The sequence below is a fragment of the Equus quagga genome, chromosome 17 (genome assembly GCF_021613505.1).
Source record: "Equus quagga isolate Etosha38 chromosome 17, UCLA_HA_Equagga_1.0, whole genome shotgun sequence".
Classification (NCBI taxonomy): domain Eukaryota; kingdom Metazoa; phylum Chordata; class Mammalia; order Perissodactyla; family Equidae; genus Equus; species Equus quagga.
This window is the reverse complement of record NC_060283.1, coordinates 54,455,114-54,477,275: the sequence shown is the minus strand read 5'-3', so window position 1 is coordinate 54,477,275 and position 22,162 is coordinate 54,455,114. Positions and strand designations below refer to the sequence as shown.

Below are 22,162 nucleotides of genomic sequence, written 5' to 3'. Positions count from 1 at the left end.
TCGCTGCCATTATACAGCCTTTGCCAGACTCTTTTCTAGGGAGACTAGCGGCCTGTGGGATCCTTAGGAAGGATTTTCGATTTTTTTATCATGGTCAAGTAAAGTTGAGATACGATGCATTCTTTAACGTCTCTCGGAAATGTGCAGTGCACATTAGTATATCAACAATGCTTGAGCATTTTTAAGAGGTTTGTTTGAGGTCACTGTGTACAGTTGGTCAGCTAAGAGCTCAGCAGTAGAGTGAAAATTGGAGTTTAGAGTGGCTCTAACACGCATCAGCCCCTGACCTAGGCACACACGACTTTCTCTCTGGATGTCTTGGTGTGCTCATCTCTACCATAGAGATAATAGTAAAATCTACTTGGCACACAATGAGGGATTCGTAAAAGCTATCTGACATTTTTACTACTATTACCACTAAACTGTATTTAATCCAGTATTTCACAGATTTATGTGACAGTAGGACACTTCTGTTCTCAGAACATCTGTTAACATCTTAAAGTTCATAAGAGTTCAAGGAAACATTTAAGAGATACTTTGCTAATGATTCAAGATAATCCTTTCTTCCTTTATTTGACTCTTATGGGCAGTTAATGATAAAAGTCTATATGTTTCAGCTTGTCTTTGATTGTCTGGTTCTTTTTAAATTTCCCCAAATTGCAATTAATGCAATTATTTATGGTAATTTATTAATTCGTGCTACATAAACCAATTGGGAAATGACTTTTTAAAAATAATAATGATGATGATGCCAGTTACATCAAAAATCTAAGACAGAGGTCAGCACATTATATTTCAGTAGCCAAATCCAGCTCAGCACCTGTTTTTGTAAGAAGCGTTTTATTGGAAAACAGTGATGCTCCCTCATTTGCGTGTTGTCTGTGGTGGCTTTCAGGCTGCAATGCAGAGCTGGATAGTTGCTCCAGAGACCATATGACTCACATGGGTCAAAAATATTTCCTATCTGGCCCTCTATAGAAAAAGTTTTCCAAATTCTAATCTAAGATCAAATTATTCTTCTTCCCTTTCCGCTTCCCTTAAACTATGTGACAGTACCATCACATCTTTCTGACCTGCTTTCCTGAAAGTTATAAACACTTTCAGTACTGATAGATACACGTGCAACTCCACCTGTAGGTGGTCTCGGGGATCTCTTTTCACACGTGTAAATTGACAAAGGCATCTAGATTTGCCTAATTTAAATGTGTTATAGATACTCAGCAGCGGTCCTGTTAAGTCATATCTCTTTGCACACTTGTCTCCAAGGAATCCAGCTTTGCTCTTCGAATTGATATATAATAATTTAATAACTTTCCACTTAGAATTTTCAGATGAAACACATAATGAAAGGTGGTGAAAATTTCCATTGTTTTGATATCCCAGGTACTCTCCTTTGGTAGTGTGACAAGTCAAGTAGATATTTTTAGTTTAATGTGATATAATAGATATATTTCCTGTCATATCAGTAAGTGTATACTGTCTGCTTGCTTAGGTATTCAGTTCGTTAGTCCATCTTTCCAAGTCAGCTTACATCATCCATAGTTTGATGTCATTATATGTCCTAAATATCACTTATGTGGAGAAGTGGTAGGTATTTTCTGGATGTAACAAAACACATAAGACATGAATCTGCCCCTCAAGGTGCTCCTAGTCTATCAAAAGGAATGATGCAGGTACCACTAACAGCAGGTGGCCTGTGATGACTGCTCCAGGAACTCATTTGAACAAATGAGTAATTCAGTCTGAAGGGCTGAGAAGAATATGCTAAGGGTGGAGATTTCAGTGCATTGAAAGCATTTGAGTCAAAATTGGAAAATTGGCAAAAGCAAATGCAAAGGACGTTCAGAGAAAAGTGAGTTAACCCAAGTGGCCAAAGCATAGGGTATAGAGGAGACAAAAAGTGAGAGAGAAGAGTGAGAAAGAAGTGCGGGGCTGGCTCACAATGTGAATGCTAGGCTAAGGAGCTTGGGGCAAAGCCTGGACGGAAGAGAGAGCCACCGAAGGGCCTGGACCAGGGAAGTGACACACCAGATCTGTGCCTCAGACAAAACAAGTAATAGTCGACAATTTTATGAAATATTTTGCACCTGTGTTCCCTCACTGAATTATTTACTTCTGAGACATTTTTCTTCTCATTTTATAAATGAGAAGGAGAGGCTTCTTACTCCAGTTCTAGTGCTCTCTCCGTTACCCCTGACCAGCTTCCATGAGTTCACAACAGACATTACGCAAGACATGTGGCAGAGACGGCTTATTTTTCATTTGAGTGTGTACATGTGCTATATTCTTGAAGAAGTGTTCAATTATTACTCTGAAATATTTCATGTCAAGTCCCACATCTTTCTGATAGAACTGTAGTACACAGCTAACATGAGGACAGCTCTTTCCCTGCTCCACGTTTTACAGGGCTTAACTTGCTTCACTTAAAAAACTCCCGTAGCCAAAAAGAAGTTTACATCTAAGGCACATTCCTATCTATTAAAAAAAATAAAACCAACCACATTCTGGATACAATGAGGATTGACTAGGGGTATTTTTTGCAAATTTAGTATTTTGGTTTTTTAAAACCTTCTACATCAGGGAAATACAAATTAAAAGAAAATAACAACAACAAAGAAAGCGAGGGCCTTGATAACGATTTTTGCAGTCTTGGAAATACCACAGTCCTTGTAAAAACTTACAGTGTTTACCAAATCAGGTCATATTTCTGTGTAGTGAGAGAACAGTCACAGCGCTCTGTAACTCTACTTATTTTCACTGCAGTTCCTTTAATTTCCCTCTCCTAAATATGACAGGGAAAAAATTAAAATTCTTCAGTCTAACTGTCTAACTTTAATTTTTCCCCAACATTAAAAATAAAATCCTGCTAAAATAGCAAACCTTTGACAGCTGAGATTTAGAAAGCTTCATTAGGAAGAAAAAGGACAATCACAGAGAATTTTCCTTTTGTTAATGAGGCTCTAGGACATTCGCATTGAAACTAGAAGACACTTAAATCAGGACTGACTCCAAAAAATGTGAGCTCAAGTTACCCTGTTAAAAATCTGTTTTTGGCAAGAATCTGATTAAAGATTGAAGTTCCATCTCTGTAAATAAGAATCTAATTAACTATCTAAAAATGCTGTCCAATGTCATTCTCGGTCTAACCACAATCTGAGTGCAAACATTGCTACATTTTGGAGATGCAATACAGATGGCTTTCAAAACTCTAAGAAATATATTCTTTACAAATTCAATATTTCAAATAATTCATAATGGAAATGAATATGCTATAATTTAATAAAAATAATTTATGATCAATATACTTCCTTCAGAAATACACAGCCATTGAAAATGGACAAAGGGAAATAAAAGAAACACTGGTCAAGTTGAAAGCTATGATGACAATGATAGTCATTTAACCAATGTTACATAGTTTACAAGTTCTTTCCCATATTACATTATTTCCTTTTTGCCTCATAAGAATGTGATGAGAAAATTAGAACCTTGTTAATATTGTTACTGCTAACTGCAATGAACAAATTACATTTACAAATGAGAAAATCCAGGTTCAGGAAAATTCTCCAAGGTAATGCAAAGAGTTTGATGGCAGAACTTGAACTCCAAATGTCCTTATTCCACATTATCATACAGCCAAATTCCACTGGCAATAACATTACTGATTTTTACACATGGTTACAAAATTGTGGCTGCTTCTGCTGTACCTTGCACAAAAAATACACAGTAAAGTCTGAAGGTTTATCAAGAAATTACTTGGTCAAGATTTTTTAAACTAAAATATACTTTTATATTATTGCCCATAAGCCATCTCAATATATTTTTGTGGAATGAAGTAAGCTATGAATTAAGCATCAAATAATGAAGCATAAAATTCAGTAGGAAATTGCTGTTTGAACTTAAAATTGGAAATTAATATATTTTAATATTAAAAGTTATAAAGCCCTTCATTTTATTAATCTTAATTACTCTCTCTTCATAACATGTGAAAGTACAATGCTACCAGCAAGTGGAAAACGAAGAGAAGATTTAATTTTAGAAAATTTTTGCCCAGAGAAATACCGAAACAGCAGCAAGGAGAGATTTCTTAAGTAATAATCTTATTGCCACTCCCAAAACAAATAGATTTGGTTGTTCGAGGCTCGAACTCCTACCTCCCAGACCCTGAAAAGCCCTGAATGTGGTGTCATCCATGCAAGGCTAGCAGGCTGAGCTACGGCCCTCTCTCCTTTCTCTTATCACCTCCTTTCAGTGTTTCCTGTAGAGCAACACTGATGGTTTTTGTCTCTTGTGTGATCTTTCCTACCAGTGAGGTATATTCTCCCCCACCCACATATGGCCTTGTTTTAATGATATTGTAGATGCCTGACTTTTTAACCGATATCAACAATGTGTCCTTTTCAGTGTCACAGAAAAGTTTTGAAGCTCTACAGTTGCTCACTTTTTCCCTATTGCATAAACGGGTGATAAGTGGAGCATCCTTAGTGTGGAGACATGCAGCCTCTACTCAAAATATTAAGCTCCACCGTCAAGGACTTTTCTTGTACCAAAGCCAACTGTCAATCCAGCTTATCAGTGAGGGACTAAAGGCTGCTGCTTTCCTAGGCGATTTCACAAGTATAAGTGTGAGACTTTATCACAGTCTTTATCTTGAATCCTCTAGCCTTTGTCTATACCTTTGGGTTCTCCTTCAAAGATCATATAGGCAGCTGAAACATCTTATTTCTTCCTCTTAAATACTCACTGATATTTCCTTGATAAGTGTACTTCGCCTGCTTAGAAAATACATCTGTGACTTCAACTAAAGAAAGATAATTTTGATTACATTCTCCTTATCTATATTTTATTTTTCTGTATGCTATTCTTCATATTTCAGAAAAAAGATGCATTTTGCTGTCATGAAACTCCTTGAAAACATTCGTAAAAAATAAATCGGATCTATACACCATCTGCTTATCAGAATAGGCAACAAATAAGTGTAGAGTTACCCGCCCTTAAAACATACGCTAAAAATTATTTAAATAAAGTTTTTCAGGAAAAATATTTTTAAGGAAAAAACCAAGCCATTAAAATAATGTCATTGTTGCATTACAACTCTCATGATGAATTTTCAAGAATGAGGGAACTTTTTTTCTACTTAATAATTAATAATTTTATATTGGGTATTTCATCAACTGTTTTGCAATATTCTTATGTCTTATATGAACTCAGAGTAAATAAAAATAGAAAGATTAACTCCAGTAATTCCGTCTTCCATTATAATAGTACCATCAGTTATTCTTATAAAGGAGCATTTGTTTTAAAAAATCAAAACTTATTTTCGTAGACATCTAGATTGTCACTGTTGTCCTTTAGATTGTCACTTATTGTGAGGGCAGCCTGGATATGTAGTCCCTCTGGTATACCTTACATACATTACCTTATATATAAGACATATTTGTAAATATATCGAATAAATAATTTTAAAAATGTATACCTTATTTCTGAATTTTAGGTTATTACCTACCCTAAATCTACATGGCAAAGTTATGCTCACTCTTTACAATCACTTGGCTAAAATGTTGATGTCTTTAACAAACATGAAGCGGTTTTTGACAGATCCCCTAAAAATAATATTCCAAAATGTATTGTCAAAATATCAACTTCTCAGAAAAAGCCAGAATAGCTACTGTTTAGGTTGTTACTCAAATGATACCATCATACACATTTGCTGACCAACTGAGGTGGTTACAAAAAAATCTACACACTCATTCTTTTTGTTTGTGTCAGCAGTATTAAAATTCTTAAGGAAGTTCCAGCTCTGTTTCCATAATTTGATAAGACTTACAACCTCAGTGTTTCAAATATGCTCCAATCAATAGGGCAGATCACTGTAGAGGTTACCACAATCCCATTAGACACAGGACCCTGAGGAGCATTTCAATCAGTGACTCGATGGGTCTTCTTTCAGATGGTTGTGAATTTGGGTTAAAACTCATTGGATCCATTGATTATTAGGTGTTGGCTGCCACATGCAAATTACTGGCTACAGGAGTCGCAATGGATGCTAAATACTCTTGTACTCTGTAATTTAATGTATATTTTAATGAAGTGAGCAGTGCAATTCCTGACAGGCATCAGCAACTTTGAAATAGAGTCTTCCAAAGTTCTCATCCAGTTTGAAAGTAATGAGATTTGTTCCATAAAGTGATGAAATTTATGCCATAAATTACCTCTAAAAGAAGAGCACTTCTTAAAGCAATATCTTTTCCTTGGTAGAGATCAGATTTTAAACAGTTGTTTAATGGAAAGTTTTTGGAAAAGCAATCTGAGCTATATTCTAGTTGATAATTTTTGCCCATTATCAAAGGAATAGAGCACCATATAGTATCTGAAACATAATATCACTTGGTCAGCAGGAAAGTCATTGATGTAGTTAGTGTGCTAAAACTTGGCACTTAGAATATATCCCACCCATTTATGTATCCATCCCTTCAGGCTTCAACAATACTCACAGAGGGCTCACTAGAAATTAACCTTTGTTTCCCAGGATAGTTAGGATGTGTTTTGTTGGACTTTGTATTTCAAATCATCCTTTAGGAAAATGAGCATGTTTAAAATCAGGGGTTTTTCATGAAAAATATTTTATAATATACTAAAATCATTTTGTTTAATAAGCAACCATTAAACTTGACACATATTGGAAAATGAGACTAGCTCTCTCTCAGACCCTTTAGCAATTCCTCTGCACGTGTTCTTGTCCTAAATTTAGTTACTATGGTATTTTCTAGTGCAATAAAAGTCTGTAATCATCTACTGCTAGATAGTCTAGTCAATGGAGTGCCTGAAGATTGACTTACCTTGTGATCCCCACAACGGATATTATGAACTTCAAATTACCTTTAGAGAATGAGCTTACGTTCTTTGCCATAATACTGCAACCCAAATAGTTATTTTCATGACACATAGTCAGAAAACTTTCTCCCTAAAGTGCCCTTTATAATATTTAAATAACATGTGAACACATTATTGAATCAGAATCCTATTCCTGCATGATGAACATAGATCAAGCTGCCCAGAGGTATGGCTTAACAAACATACAAACAAACAAACAAAGAAAACATAGATTATGCATAAATGTTTGCATGTATGTTAACAAAGGTTTACTATGTATCTATTATGTGCAAAGATGTCTTCTTGGTGCTGAGAATACAGCAATGAACAAAGGCAGATAAGAATAAATAAATAAACAAATTGGTAAGATAATTTTGTGAACTGATAAGAGCTCTGAAAAGGCAGTGTGATGGAGGAATAGTTAGGGAAGATCTCCCTGGAGAGAGGGCATTTGATTTGACATCTAATTGATGAGACTTCAGGAAAATAAAATGGGTTTGTTGCTTTCCTATTCTTTTCTGAGTGATTTATAAGGGTCATTTTAACATTCACAATTACGCTCTATCTAGAAACTTCTATAACAATTTTTCTCAATGCATTTCTGACATGATTAATTCTATTAGTTCACAAGTTCTCCCACCAAACCAAGTCCTATCAAACTTCATTGCAGCCACCTCTGCAATTAGATTCTACTTTGAACAAGAGAAATAACCTGCATATTCCTTTAAATACAATCTTGTGCTTCCAATTGTGTACCTTTTGAGTCTTTTTCAGAAAGCCCCTTCTAGGCTAAGTATGCAAGTGAACAATAATAATAATAATGTTATATTATTTCTTATGTATTTTTATGTGCTTCACAATAACTCTGTAAGGTCGGCAATATTGGTATTCCCATTTTATAGATTAAGAAACTGAAGCACAGAAAGGTTATGTAATTTCCCCAAGATTCTCATCTAATGAGTAAAGCATCTGAGACTAGAACCCAAATACTACGGCTAAGGAGAACTTGCTTTTAACCATGATCCCACAGCCACCCACATAAAGCCAACAAAATAACTTTTCTATTTTTCCTGATTTAGAGTTCCTCAACTCGTAAGAAGATTGTTATCTTCAACTTCGCCAAATTAAAATAATAAACTGAACACCGCTATGTCCCTTGTCCCCTTGAAGTTTAAATTTGTGTAACAAGCCTTATAGACTAGGACCATTTCCTTGCTTGTACTCTACGAACAATGCCAATAAGAGCCACCACATAAATAACGCTGCCATGAGGTGGTGTTGTATGGACCACACATCCCGGCTTTTCTCAGGTGTGGATAGATACGTCACATTGTAGTCCAAATACAAAGTAAATGTGCATTTTCTATAAACATCTGGCAAATTCTATGCAGCCAGTCTGCAATAATATGTTCTAATAATCCTGTGTTGACTCTTGGTGATGACCACATTAGCTTCCAAATTTTCACAAAGAACGTATTTGACCATTTTTCTGGCGTCATTCAGTTGTTCCAGTAATCTAAATTACTAGTTCTCAGGCTACTTTTTCCATTTTAAAAAGTCATAGTGCATTCTGCTTTTTCCAGGATTCCCAGACCCCCTGTCCAATTGTCCAATAATTCTCAAAATCACAGTGACATTGAGATTTCCGCGTCAAGGTCCTCAGAAGTTAACCATTTTTCAAATGATGTGAATTGCCATGTTTCCATTCTAATACCAAGGAAGAAAATTTGGATTCTAGTCACTTAAACCTATTTTAAAGAAAGAGTCCCCTTTTACTCTATTAATTGTAAAATCAATAAATACATATATCTAGCAGGAAACCCCTTTGAAATTTGGGGACAGTTTGGATGGCATTTGGATTTATTAGCCTTCCGAGTGTATTCAGTGATAGCACAAACTACAGATAAAATGCACGGTTTCTGCTTAAACAGAGTCCGACATTAGATATTCAAAAACACAAGCTAGAGGAGGACAGAGTCAGAACAGACACATAATACCCAGATATATAATACATTCATTAACAAATAAATTTGACCGCCAATCCTAATTTCAATTAAAATTTATGTAAACGTGTACCTAGTGAATGTTACTTTATTTTCCAAAGCTTTCATAGAAATAAAACGTTCTGTGAGATTTCTTAGAAAAACAATTTTCCTTGTATAAAGTTTTAGGATGGTGTCATTTAATCATCTTACTTACCAAATCTCTAGCTGACAAAAGCCATGTACTAGTCATAATTTCACAGGTTCTTCTGACAAAAGCCAGTAGTTTTTTTCCAAGTACTTGTTCCAGTGTTCTCTGTTCCTCTAAGGATAACTTTATTGTTTAATCTTTGGTTTTTACGGGGACACTTTCAGATTTAATCTATAGTTTTCACATTGAAGAGCCTGATAAAAGGAAATTTGTAACCAGCTCAGTGCTTAACATGTAAAGATTTATTCGAAGCACCAAACCTTTCAGAGTTTTATGTTGTAAGGTGGGAAGAATTTTTAAAGTCTGAACTTAATGTCAAAGTAGCACATTGCTTCATCCTAGGAACTTGTCGCTGTCTAAGCAATGTCTTTTCAGAAGTGCAGGGGAAAGCGTGGGCAACGGAGGAAGTCAAGTTGGGCAAGTGAAGTACAACGGTGTTGGAACTGGTGAGCTTATGAAAGGAAAGATGCTCAGCAAGGCTGGAGAGGACGAAGGGGCTTTAGCTTGAGGTCAATGGGTTCAATTTGATTTCGTGTTCAGAGGGGGAGGAGATGGGTACAAGGAGGTTTGAAATGTGATGAAATGGGCGGAAACAGAGACACTATTTGAAAAAATATTTGAGTGAAAACAAGAGGAAATAACATGTTTCTGACAGAGATTCTGGGCTAGGAAGGACCAGAGTTTGGTGTTACAAATAAAGCCAGGTTCATGGAAGGATTAGAAGCCGCTGATGGCTAAGGTGATATTCTTATTTTTGTAATTTATGTTTCTCATTGTTCAAAATGCCTTAAAAAAATCAGGCGTACTTTTTATCAGTAAGCCTTGTAGTCTTAGCTCTTCCACAGAGTATTTCTTAGGATTCCAGTGCACACACATCCAGCCTTCACTGACTTCAGGCAGATGCCCTGGGGTCTTTGCTGGACCATTATCTGTTAGTGCTTCTCCCAGATATCCATAAGTGTAGCTGCCAGGCTGCAAGGCTTAAAGATGCCAAGGTCTCCAAGAAGGTGAGCCTCGTGGCAACCTAACTTCAGCCTACTACAATTTTCTATTAACTCACATTTGAGAACAGTTAAAAAGCTCTATAGTTCTATAATAATCTCTTTATGCACTAACTACCCTAATAAGTGAAATTCTCTTTCTAAGCAAGAAGTGTCTATCCTCTATAAATCAATTATTTAGTTGCCAATAGTTATTCCTGTGGATCAAGTCTGCATGGAGAAGTATACAAAGCATCGGAAAATAAACTACTCAGATGGGCGTGCACAGAACAGTGATTCCTGCTATCATGTGGCAGTAAGGGATAGCAAGTTAGGCTGCCTAGATTCAAATCCTGCCTCTGACCCTCACTGCCTATAGGACCTAAGAAAGCTTTTGAACCTCTCTCAGCCAATTTCCTCATCTTTGAGGTGGAGATAATAACAAATCTTCCTTCATAGGTTTATTACGACAAGTAAGTGAGTTGATATAGGTAAATGGCTTAACGCAATACCCGGTAGTTAATAATGTGCAAAAACATTGTTTGAATCAGAATGGTGTTCTTCATTGGTCTATGTTGGGAATTGAATAGTCTTAACAAATCTTTCTCAAAGATCACACTTTGAGGTAAATATTTGGCATTGGAAAATTTAAGGATTCTTTGGGATTTTTAATGCCAGAATCAGTCCACTAGAGTTGCACAGATAAGCCCCTCCTTCAGCAAGAAGGAAACCAAGAAAAACAAATGATAACCACTGTGGAACAGCAGGGTAGAGAAGCAATGATATTAGTGGCTCCTTTTTTCTCTCATATTAACAAATAAATGCAAGCCAAGTCCTTGCTGTTCTTCAGAAGGCCAAGCAAACATACTTCTTTGCAATTAACCAAGGAAAGGCGACACTTTCTGACAATTTTGCTTGGGAATTTGAGATATCATAATGGGCCTTCCAAAATAAGGAGCAGTATAGGCAGCAGGAATTTTCATCTCTCACGCTGTTTCCTCGCTCAAAATTTCCTCCAACAAACAATGTGCTGTGGTATCAAATATTTTCCTTGACTCATGAGGTTATTCAGCAGAGGAGCTTCAGGAAAATCTCAGCCCTTGGGACAACCCAATAGATTCCTCTGAAATACTTAACACAACTCACCATGTGGTAAAGAGCTTAACCTGTACCCTTCAATAAACTCATTGACTGCGTTAAGAAATAGCAATGCTTTCCCCACAGATTCTATGGCTAATTCTCCTGTTCCTATTAAATTTGAAAGTAAAATAATTAATTGAAAGCTAGACTATCATTCTGCAGAAAGCACAGATAAAATTAATTTAAAAATGGTTAGGTGAAAGGTTTCCAATCCCACAGACGACCTGAGTCAAGGAGCATTGATATTACCCAAATTGTCAGATTCAAGAAGAAGCAAAAGCTGACAAACATTATGGACAGTAGCCACTGACACCAAGGCAGAGGGCTTTAATTAGCACAATTTGGAAGTGAGAAACTGAGGCACTGTAACATAGGGCGGGAGGCAGAATTTTGTAGGAACAAATGGCTTGATTTGAGAAGTATAGATCTTGTATAACTTCTGAGGCCTCCAGATTCATGACAGAATTCTAAACCTCTGTTTCACAAGAAAGGAGAGCTAGGACTCATACAGGATGAGGAAGCTGCAGAGTGGCCACTGCTTGAGATCATTTGTGGGACAGGCAGTTTCTAGAAAAGAAACAAAAAATCCCAAACTCACTGTTGGTCATTGGTAAGTACTGTGAAAACAAAAAATTATTTTCTGCTTTTTATTTTTCCCTCTAAATTAATTCCTTTTCAATTCTATTTTTTAGAGTCTTTGACTCTTAAGTAGTGGCTTTTATAGTCGATTGGTTTTAGTTCATTCATAAAAGCAAGCAGGCAAGATAAAAGGTATTCGCTAAATCTTTCAAGGGGCAGTATCTGGATGTTTGGATCCCAAATGCAAACTCCTCTAAAATTCACACTGAAAAAATACCATTTAGAGTCCAGCTTACCTTGAAAAAGAGTTCATACAAAGAGTAAGGGTGTCCACTTACCACTTTCTTATTTCTCAGGGATCCTTTTCTTTCTTAGAAAGAATAATGACAAATGGCAAAAATTTATTCCACGTGTTTCAGTATCATTTCTGTTTACCAGAGGAAGGCAGAGCAGTCAGTGCATCTGGAAATCAAAGCAGGAGGTGACATGTTAGTTGTCCAGACATTTGTTTGGAGAGTAGGAACATAAGACATAGGAAAAGTCATACACGAGCATTCCAGTTACTCACGGCAACCTGAGCTGAACATGGCAACCCACCTCGGCTCAGATGGCCAGGTTGCCTTCACTTGGGGAAGAATGATCATACACATGGTAAATGGAGTTAATACAGTAAAGCCAATATAAACACTGATGTTTTGTCTTATGACAGCATATGAATGTGCAAGCATTAAGTTATAGGAGAAAAGGGGCTAATTTTAGATTTGTTCCTAGCCCTCTCCATGTGAATGGTGTCGCTGTGAGCCCAGCAATGAAGTTCACTGTGTTGTAGCAGACTGCGCAGTTCCTGAGTGTGTCAACCCAGTCTATGAACCAGAACAATGTTGTCCTGTCTGCAAAAATGGTAAGACCATACTGCATTAGCTTTCAAAGAGGGGTTAGTGCAAAATACAAATATTTCACCACTGCACACCATTCAATGCAAGAGCCCTCTACGATCTGCCTGTGGTTTTTCAATATGGGCATGGGCGATTATCTTTTTATCCCACCTTACAGTGCAAATAAACCAGCAATGGGTGAATCATGAAGCTTTCCATCTGGGGAATTAAAGCTCTTATAAGCTGACATTCTTGTGATCCCTATTATTTATTGTTGATTAATAAGGACGATATTGGAAAGAACATATTACTATCTTTTTGTTGTTACTGAACTTCTGTCTTGTGGAGGCTATAAAGCAGTTCACCCCATTTCATAGTGCATAACCCAGGAGAGAGTGTAAGGTAAATGCCTAGCATTTTGCTTTGGGCAGAGATAAGACTTTAGGACTAAAGTTATCAAAGAAATACAAAATTCCATTCTTAATGCACTTAAGTTGAAGTAAGAAAGACTAGAAAGTTCAGGCTTTTGTTTTCGGTTTTTATTACAATGGAACTTTTCTTTCATAGTAATTGCTATAGAAGGAACTTGGTTCATAAGATTATGGGTCCCTTTTTGTCCCTCACAGAATGGAGAGGTTGAAATGACCACAGTATGCTAATCACCCCAAATCAAGGCAATGCTGCAGAGAAGACGATGCAATGCCATCAACCCAAACAGCATATCAGCCAAGCCAATAGCCAACTCTTCCTTCTGGTCATGTACTAGCAAAAAGCTTCACTAAGTACCATTTCACACATGCCCCCTCTTGGCATTCATATCTGCTTGAAAAAGTCGTTCGAGCTCTGAATTAAACTGAGGGCACTCTAATGCTGAATTCCTATGCCCTTCCTTGAGTTAGCTGTGCTCATCTTCCTCTATTACACATTTTTTTGTCCTGAATTTGGCATTATGTTAGCTCACCTACTAATCTTTTCCTTTGCATAATTATAATTAGTAAAGAGAGGAATCAGCTTATTTAGTTAAAGAAAAAACAAAAGCAGCTCTGGTTGTTTTTATAATGATTTTTGTGTTTTGGTATCTTCCCAAAGGACTTATGAAGAACCCTTATGACATTTTTCCAGGCGTAATTCTTACCATTCTGATCATATAAATCCAGTGAGTTGAATATTATACTACTCACCTGGCTTCTCTTTTTCTTCTTATGTCTCTATCCAACGGACGTGTGTCATGGTGACCATCTCTCTGACTTAGAGGGTAGAAATAAATATCCTCCTGAAGCTCTCACCTATCTAATATATGCAAAGATATCACATTTAAGACTTTATATTTTTAAAAGGATTTTTAAGAAACTGGAAAAGATACAGGGAAAAACAATAGGATGATTTAATGGTTGAAAAATAGGACCTACGAGGACAGACTGAAGGAGTTAGCATAATTTGTCCTGGAGAAGAGAAGGCTCGAGGGAGACCTAACTGTCATAAACTGTATGAATGGTTAGTCTAAAGTGGAAGAGGACCTGTTATTTTCCATTTTCTCCAAGGACAGAAGGAATAAAAACTCAGCTACCTAATCAATCTTTTAAAATAGGATTGACAAGTCTTTGACTGAAGACAGTTTTTTTCTGGAAGCAACTGTCTAAATAGGTCCTTGAGGATCTTCTCTTCCCTAGGTGGCCCCGGTTGGCTTTGTTTCACATTTAGGGTAAACAAAACTATGCTTACAGTTAAAAACTCTTGTCTAGATATACTCAGAATACTCGTAGAATTAAAGCATACTAGATCACACATTTAAAATACAGGTTTTACGCATGCATCTACCACGTCATCGTAGCTACCACACACGAAAGTCTATAATATATCCAGAGTTAACATCTAAGTCAAAGGTTAAATCAGCCACTACAAACTGCCCACGCTTAATTTGATGTCACCCAAGATTATTCTATTCTTCTCTATCACATGCCAGAGTAGAAATTCGACTTCAAATGAAACCCTCTTTGTACAAAAAAGTATAATGAATGGACTTTAATTATTCAATTAACTAGTAAATTAATTCACAACTCATTAGTATTCCTGAAGAATTTATGTTGAGAGAACAAAATATATTGTTTTTCAACTTTTTCTTCATGAATCAATACAAAACAACCACTTCTGTTCATTTGTCCTATTTCCAAGCAAACTTGTTTCTATTTTAAATAAAGGAAATGAACCTGAATTAAAATTAGTAGGAAGACTAACTCTGATTGTAATATAATGTGATGACAAGTCATCATTTATTATTATTAAATGCCACTAATTAGTCACTTGTGCCCAAAAAGTCAAAGTATAATAATTGTCAAAAAAGAGCATATTAAGGACCGCTGGAGAATCATTCTGACCACCAGTGGTACCAGTATTTTTAGTGAGAGAACAGACTGAGCCCCACGTCTTCCTTGCTCTCATTCTAAGCCCAGCCCTGAAAACAGAAACAGATGACACAAGAGTAGAAGAGCCAGAGGGAAAGAGACATTTATTATGACAGAATATAACTAGAAAAATTTCTTCAATTTCCAACACATGATAAGTCTATCTCATTTCATATGACAAGATTAATTTGCCCGTTAGAGCATAAACTATTTTTTAAAGCATGTTGCTATTTTCTTAGATTAAAAAAGAAAAAAGAAGATAAAAATCTGCCCTATGGATTCAAGGTAGAGGCAACAGAGCTTAATTTGTAAACAGTCCTATAACGTTTTCTTAAATCTTTCTAAGTGTTGAAAATTTTTGGTTTGCAGAAATGCTGATTATTTTGGCTGCCAAATACTTTCCTTTTGCATACTAAGATTGATTTTTCTACCTTCCTGACTTATAACTTGCCAAGAGCAAAAGGTATTAAAGATATAAACTGAAAGTTTCAAGCAGCAGAATCTACCACACTTAACCTTAAAACTCAATATTCAGCTAATGTCAAAATCTTTGTTCTTAGATTATTTAAGAGCAAACGAAACAAGGGAGTGCAATGATATATGCCTATTTTTCCTAGAAAACAATAGTTTACCAATGGAAACGTAACAATTATCTATAGATAAACAATGGCAGCGTCTTTTACTCTCCATAATATAATTTGTAAGAATAAATTTAAAGGCATACACTTCTAAAATTTTTCTCTAATGATGTAAAAACAAAAAAGAGAGAATTTTTAATTTCCTTGTCTCAATGATAACCTCAAGCAAGATTTCCAGTGATTATCAATGAATACTTCCAAGCCACAAAATATACTCCATTCTTATTAAAGTTAGTTTAGCACCAAGAAAAGACGTCAATTTAGTCTGGATAAAATATAAAAATTAAGGAGAGATGTGAATGGCTGGGTACACACAAAATAGGAGGAGGAAGAGGACAGTAATTTTTTATTTGGGGCAATTTGACATAAGAATTTATTGTTTTCAAAAATATTCCTAAGCATTTGCTTCTTCCTCCTCTATACATCTTCAAGAGCTAGCAATCCAAATGTCTTGCTAAAAGTTATGACATTTCAAGACTGTTTTCTCCCCCCAAGATTTCGTTACTTTGACCCATCTTTCAGGCCCAGTCCTTTCCATATGAATTAATGAATACCCTTTATGGATTTTTGTTTTTATAATACGAAAAAGTGAATCAGCACAGCATCTACTTAAAGAAAACCTTTCTAGTTTGGAGGGTTATATAAATATTTCAAATATTTGGTAACGGACCATACATTTGACTAATGAAATATTTGATCAAGAGCAACCAAATGACTAACTGCATTTTTTACGTTTCATCAGCAAGTATGCCAGTGAGTTCTGTGTTTTCAGTGAAACATATAGTCAGTCATTATTCATGGTTTTGAAGGAAAAGTCACTTCATGAAAAATTGGAATAGACAGGAAACATCCACAAAATCCTCCATACACATTAAGTGAGGAATTTTCATATTTTTCTAACTAAACTGAAGTTGTCATAAGCCCTGTTCAAATATTTAATTCCATATCACTTAGTCTCTTCTAGTTTCATAGTGATACAGATAACACAGGAAATAGACTAAGCAAAAGGGCAAACTGAAAGAAAGAAGACAACAAAGAGGATGGGCAGTGCACAAATAAGAGACAGAGGGGCATCCAAAGGTGCTTGGGAGAAAACGTTTGACACATAAATTGTTAACTTCCCTAATATACAAAGAGCTCCTTGAAATAAATAAGAGAGAAAAGCAATTTCACAGGGGAAGAAAACAAGCAAAGAGTATGTAAAGGAAATTCACTGAAGAAGAAAACCAAATGTTTAATAAATATATGAAAATAAAATATACTTAACATCACAAGGGATCGAAGAGATAGAAATTAAAGTGATGAGGTACCAACATTGTATTGGCAATAATTTGAGATTAATGAGATCTCAAATTGGCAATGGTGTTAAGAAAAGAGTTGAGAAAATGCTGAACAACTTTTAAGAAGGTGCTTTCTATCAACATTTTCCTGTAACTTGAAGTCAGCAGTTCCACCTCGTGTACTTTGTCCCACATACATGTACTAAATTTTCACCGCATTTTAAGAGCAAAAAGGTGGGAAAAAATGAAATAGTCCTTCAATAGAGTAAAGAAATATATTGCAAGCTTTACAAAGACCCTATTGACATTTTTACTGCTGTGTAAAATAAGCAAGGAGTGTAGAGTAGACTACACATTATTTTATACACAACATAGTAATGCATCCCTTATATAATGCATACATTGTAAGTGGCATGTATTTAAAACATTTTTATTTTCAACTGATATACAATTTTAAACAGACATCAAATTTGTATGTACATGGGAGGAAAGCTAAGTGAATACACACTAGAATGTGAAGAGGGATTCAGTGGTTACTCTCAGAGAGCAGAAGTGAGAAGTGAAAGGGAATGAGACAAGAGCTAATCTCTTAAGACATTAAACCTTTACAGACTGATAAGGACAAAAACAACAGAAAAGTACACACACCAGCAGTTCAAAAACAAGATACAAATGTTCAAAAAATATAAAAACTATTCAGCCTCATTAATGAATTCAATTATTTTTATTTTTTAAATCTTCTTTGTTATTTTTTGTTTGTGGCATAGGGAAAGTTCTGGAAGAAAACACACCAAATTTTTAACAGCGGTCTGGTGATCAGAAGAGTAATTAAAGAGTAGAAGTGAGAAGGTAGAAGCAGACAACTTTGACTTTATTTCATGGGCCTCTTTATTGAATGAATTTTTCAAAAACCTATTCTATTTTTCTGATTTAAGGTTTTATTAAGCCTTTAAAGAAAAGATAATTCTAATGTTATTTATACTCTTCCAGAGGAGAGACAAGAACAATAACAAAAAAATTTCTGAAGTGTAATATTGATATGAACCAAGATTACAAAGTAAAAACAAGAAAGTAGAGGGCAGCTTTGCTTAAGATTGGTAATGGGGAGCTATCAAAATATGAAATCCCCAATGTAAAACCCTTGGGTTACAGATTTTAGAGAGGGAATGGAGTTCATATATTGTACAATATATTACATTACCAGTGGGTCTAGGGCAGCATTCTTCAATCAACACTTGAAACTTTCTGCAACAAAAGATATGATAATCATACTAAGGAGACTGAACAAATATAGAGTCTCAAGTGATCTCAGGTCAAGTTTTAATCCCAACTGAGTTTTGATTTCAAAATTGTAAAAAACATTGGGCTTTCAGAGATCGTGGGAAAGGGATTGCATATGTGTGTTAACAAACAGAATCTAGGAGCAGGTTAAAATAATTATGCATCCTGATTGAGTAAAGTTTACAGAGATAGTTCAATATTTGGAACTCTATTAATATAACTTAGCCTATTACTAAGTTGAAGAGAAAGATCATATTATCATTTCTATATATACATAAAGACATCAGACATAAATCAGCAAAAACCAATGACAAAAACTCTTAATAAAGTAAGACTAAGTGGATAATTTTTACATGATATAATATGTCTACCTCAGCCCCAAAAGATAGAATCATGCTTAATAGGTAAAAGCTAAAGGCATTCTTGATAAAGTCAGGAATAAGACAAAGATGCCCACTATTATTTAAAATTTCAGATAGATGGTAGACATGAACTAACTAATATAATTAGAAAAGAAAGAATTCAGAGGAGAAAAATTGCAAAGAAGGAGATAAAACTGTTACCATTTGCATATGATATGATTGTATGCTTGAAAAACCCAAGAAGATAGATTAAAAATTAGAGAATTTAGTAAGATAGTAGGATGCAAAATGAATGCACAGAATTTTATATAACATGTATGTGTATGTATATTATTAAAGTAAAATTGTGGCACTGGTACATGATGCAGAGACATCAATGGAATGTAATAGAAGGTTCATAAATAGACCTGACAACATGAAAACTTGGTATATGATAGATAAAGTCGTATTTCAAATCAATGGGAGAAAGATAATTTGTAGAAGAAATAGTGTAGGCATGACTGGATAGTGTCTGAAAAATATAATATTAAATTCCTACCTTATCTCATAATTCAGGAAAAATTTCAATGTAGCAAAGATTTAAATATAAACTATTTTCCAAAACAATACAAGAAGAAAACCTGGACAATTTCATTTATAATCTTGAAGTGGCTATTTTTAAAACAAACAAAAATTTCCACATAGCAAAAAGACAAAACAAAACAAAATAACACTGCAAACAAATTTAAAACATGAGCAGAAAAAATTAATCTTACCTCCCAAGAGGTTAATCTCTCTCATATGTAAAGAGCTCTTAGAAATTGATAAGGAAAAAGACCAATGGCTCTATTTTAAAAATATGCAAAGAACTTCAAAAGTCAGTCCACAAAAAATGAAACAAACAACTTCCTAAAACATATGAAAAACTGCTCAAATCACTTATAAAGGAAAATGAAAATGGAAATTTGATATCAGTTTTTACTTACAGATTGACAAAAATCCTAAAATTTAATAACCCTCTTTGTTGTTGCTATCATGATAAAACAAGCAATCTTTCATATTGCCAGTGGATGTAGAAATTGATACAACTGCCATGGAAGGAAATTTGACAATATATGTCAAAATTCAAGTGCATATATCTTTTACCTCAGCAATTCCATTTCTATTTACAGATGTGTGACATGACAAATGAACAACGTCATTCATTTTCTGTGTTGTACTTTGGGTTTTCTGATTAATGAAAAATGATCAGAAAATTTGTAGCAATAACTATAGATGTAAATTTTCTTTTAATGTATTATTAGTTGATAGTGAAAAAAGAGCCAATTTTTTTCTTTAAATACTCAATGAAATATTTTATTGGATTATAACTTAATTAGCTTCCATTTATCTTTTTTTAATCTCGTATAATACACATCTTTAAAATTTAATTTCACATCACTCAAAATTGTGAAAGTACTAGAATCTACTTAACATCAACAGATAGCTTATTTTTAAAAGAAAACTAACATTAAAATAAATAAATAATAATGTTTGGAGGATACATATTTACATTTTAAAAATCACAAAACCTTACCAACAACTACTTAAAAAATAATAAATAAGGAGACACACCAGATTTCTAAATGTGAAAACTCAAATTTGTTAAGTTGCTATTTCTCTAATGATAAATTATATGGAAATCCTGTCAAATTTTCTATGTGATGTTATTTCTTTTTGCAATTTGACAAAGTCAGAAAACTTTAATACATGAAAAAGAATGCACTTGGTAAGGCTGAAGAGTTCAATATACCAGATACATTAAAATAATACATAAAGATATAATAATTTTAAACAGTGTGATAGTAGAACAAAAATAAATAGATAAATGGAAAATCAGAAAATAACCCACATTTGTATTACAATTTAGTATACAATTAAGGTGACATCCAAGGACCTAAGGAAAGAATGTATTGTTCTAAAAATATATTATGAAGGTTAATCATTTTTTTAAAAAGTGAAATTACATTCTTGTTTTACCCATTATATAAAAATAAATTTCATTTGGATTAAAGATCTAAATCTAAAAAAGTGAAATCATAAAGGAATTTTAAAAATAATGTAAATAACTTATTTTCAGAATAGGGACGATCTTCCTAACCATAAAAGCAAATAAAGAATTTATAAAAGGAAAAATTTAAATGCAAATTAGGTAATATAATTTTATCCATATACTTCTCCATAAACTAAAAGAAGATAATGTCTAATTTTGGACAGGTAAAATGCAACAGGCATTTTCATGTACTATTGGTGAGAGTGTAAACTGATATATCCTCTCCGAAGGGCAATAAAAATGTACAGACCTTTGATCCAGCAATGTCACTTCTAGAAATTGATTGATAAGAAATAATCAGATAAGTATACAAAGATGTATATCTAGAGATATTTATTACAGAGTTGTTTATAATAGCGAAAACTTGAAAAACCTGAAACCTAAATATTCAACAATAAGGTGGTTGTTTAAAAAACCATAGTATATCTACATGGACTGACTACTAAGAAAACATTACAAATAGTATTGTAAAAATAAATTAAGGATATCTTCTACAAAAAAAATGCATGCTCAAAGTATATTATTAAACTAGTGGGCCAGAAGTCAATATCTATATAACCCTATTTTTGTTAAAAAGAAAACACCATATGTATAGAGAAAGACTAGCAGAAAATACTTCAAAATGTTAATGGTACTTAACTGCATAGCAGGCCAAAGGATGATTTTTACTTTCTTCCCTTTGCTAGCCCATATTTTCTAAATTTCCTACAACAAACATGTATTATCCCTGTGATCTAAAATTACTATTTAAAAGAGAAAATAGAAAAATTCTTTAAAAAGATTGTATAAGATATTTTTCACCGTTTTCATAATAATTAAATAATCAATGATGGGTCACTTATTAGAAACTGCACTAAGATTCCTTGTTATAATTTGTACTCCATAAGTTCACTAATAATCATTCTCCTACTTGACTTTAAACTCCTTTACCTATGAGATTCTTTATAAAAGATTTGGAAGACTTCATTGCCCAATTTATGCACCTATTAGGACAATTGTTAAAATATTCACTTAAGTACATTGATTTACATTTTCATGAAGCTGTTTTACAAAACCAGCCTTTTAAGTTTGAAAATTGGATGCAAGTCTTTCACCTTTGATATTTTCTCACTTCCTCTTAGGTAGGCAATTAGTAACAAGTGAAACAGACATAAAACAAATGTACTGAAAATGAAAACTTTTCTGACAACTGCATATAGCCATTTGCTATAGGGCCCTTGAAATAGTTCACGATGAAAGCATATCCCATGAAAGGCAGTTTCGAAGTCTTCATTTCATTGACTCCATGACTGAAGGTCAGAATTATCATATCCGTAAAAAGTAGATGTCAAAATAGAGTAATTATAAATAGCTATTTCAATGAGCCACAAACAATAATTTCCTATTGCTTTCATAAAACTTCCTCCAAAATATGAAAGGAAATATTTATATGTCGCCTTAAACCAACAGGATTCCCGCTTAATTCATCAGCAAATTAGATTTCAAAAACAT

General features: G+C 34.2%; 1 protein-coding gene across 1 annotated transcript in view; it reads left to right on the top strand.

The window, feature by feature from the left end:
• VWC2L (von Willebrand factor C domain containing 2 like) overlaps positions 1-22,162 on the top strand; it is a 146,529-nt gene that overhangs the window by 9,794 nt on the left and 114,573 nt on the right. Inside the window, exon 2 of the mRNA XM_046643151.1 lies at positions 12,534-12,663. Coding sequence (XP_046499107.1) covers positions 12,534-12,663 — 130 coding nt within the window. The remainder of the gene's footprint in view (positions 1-12,533; positions 12,664-22,162) is intronic.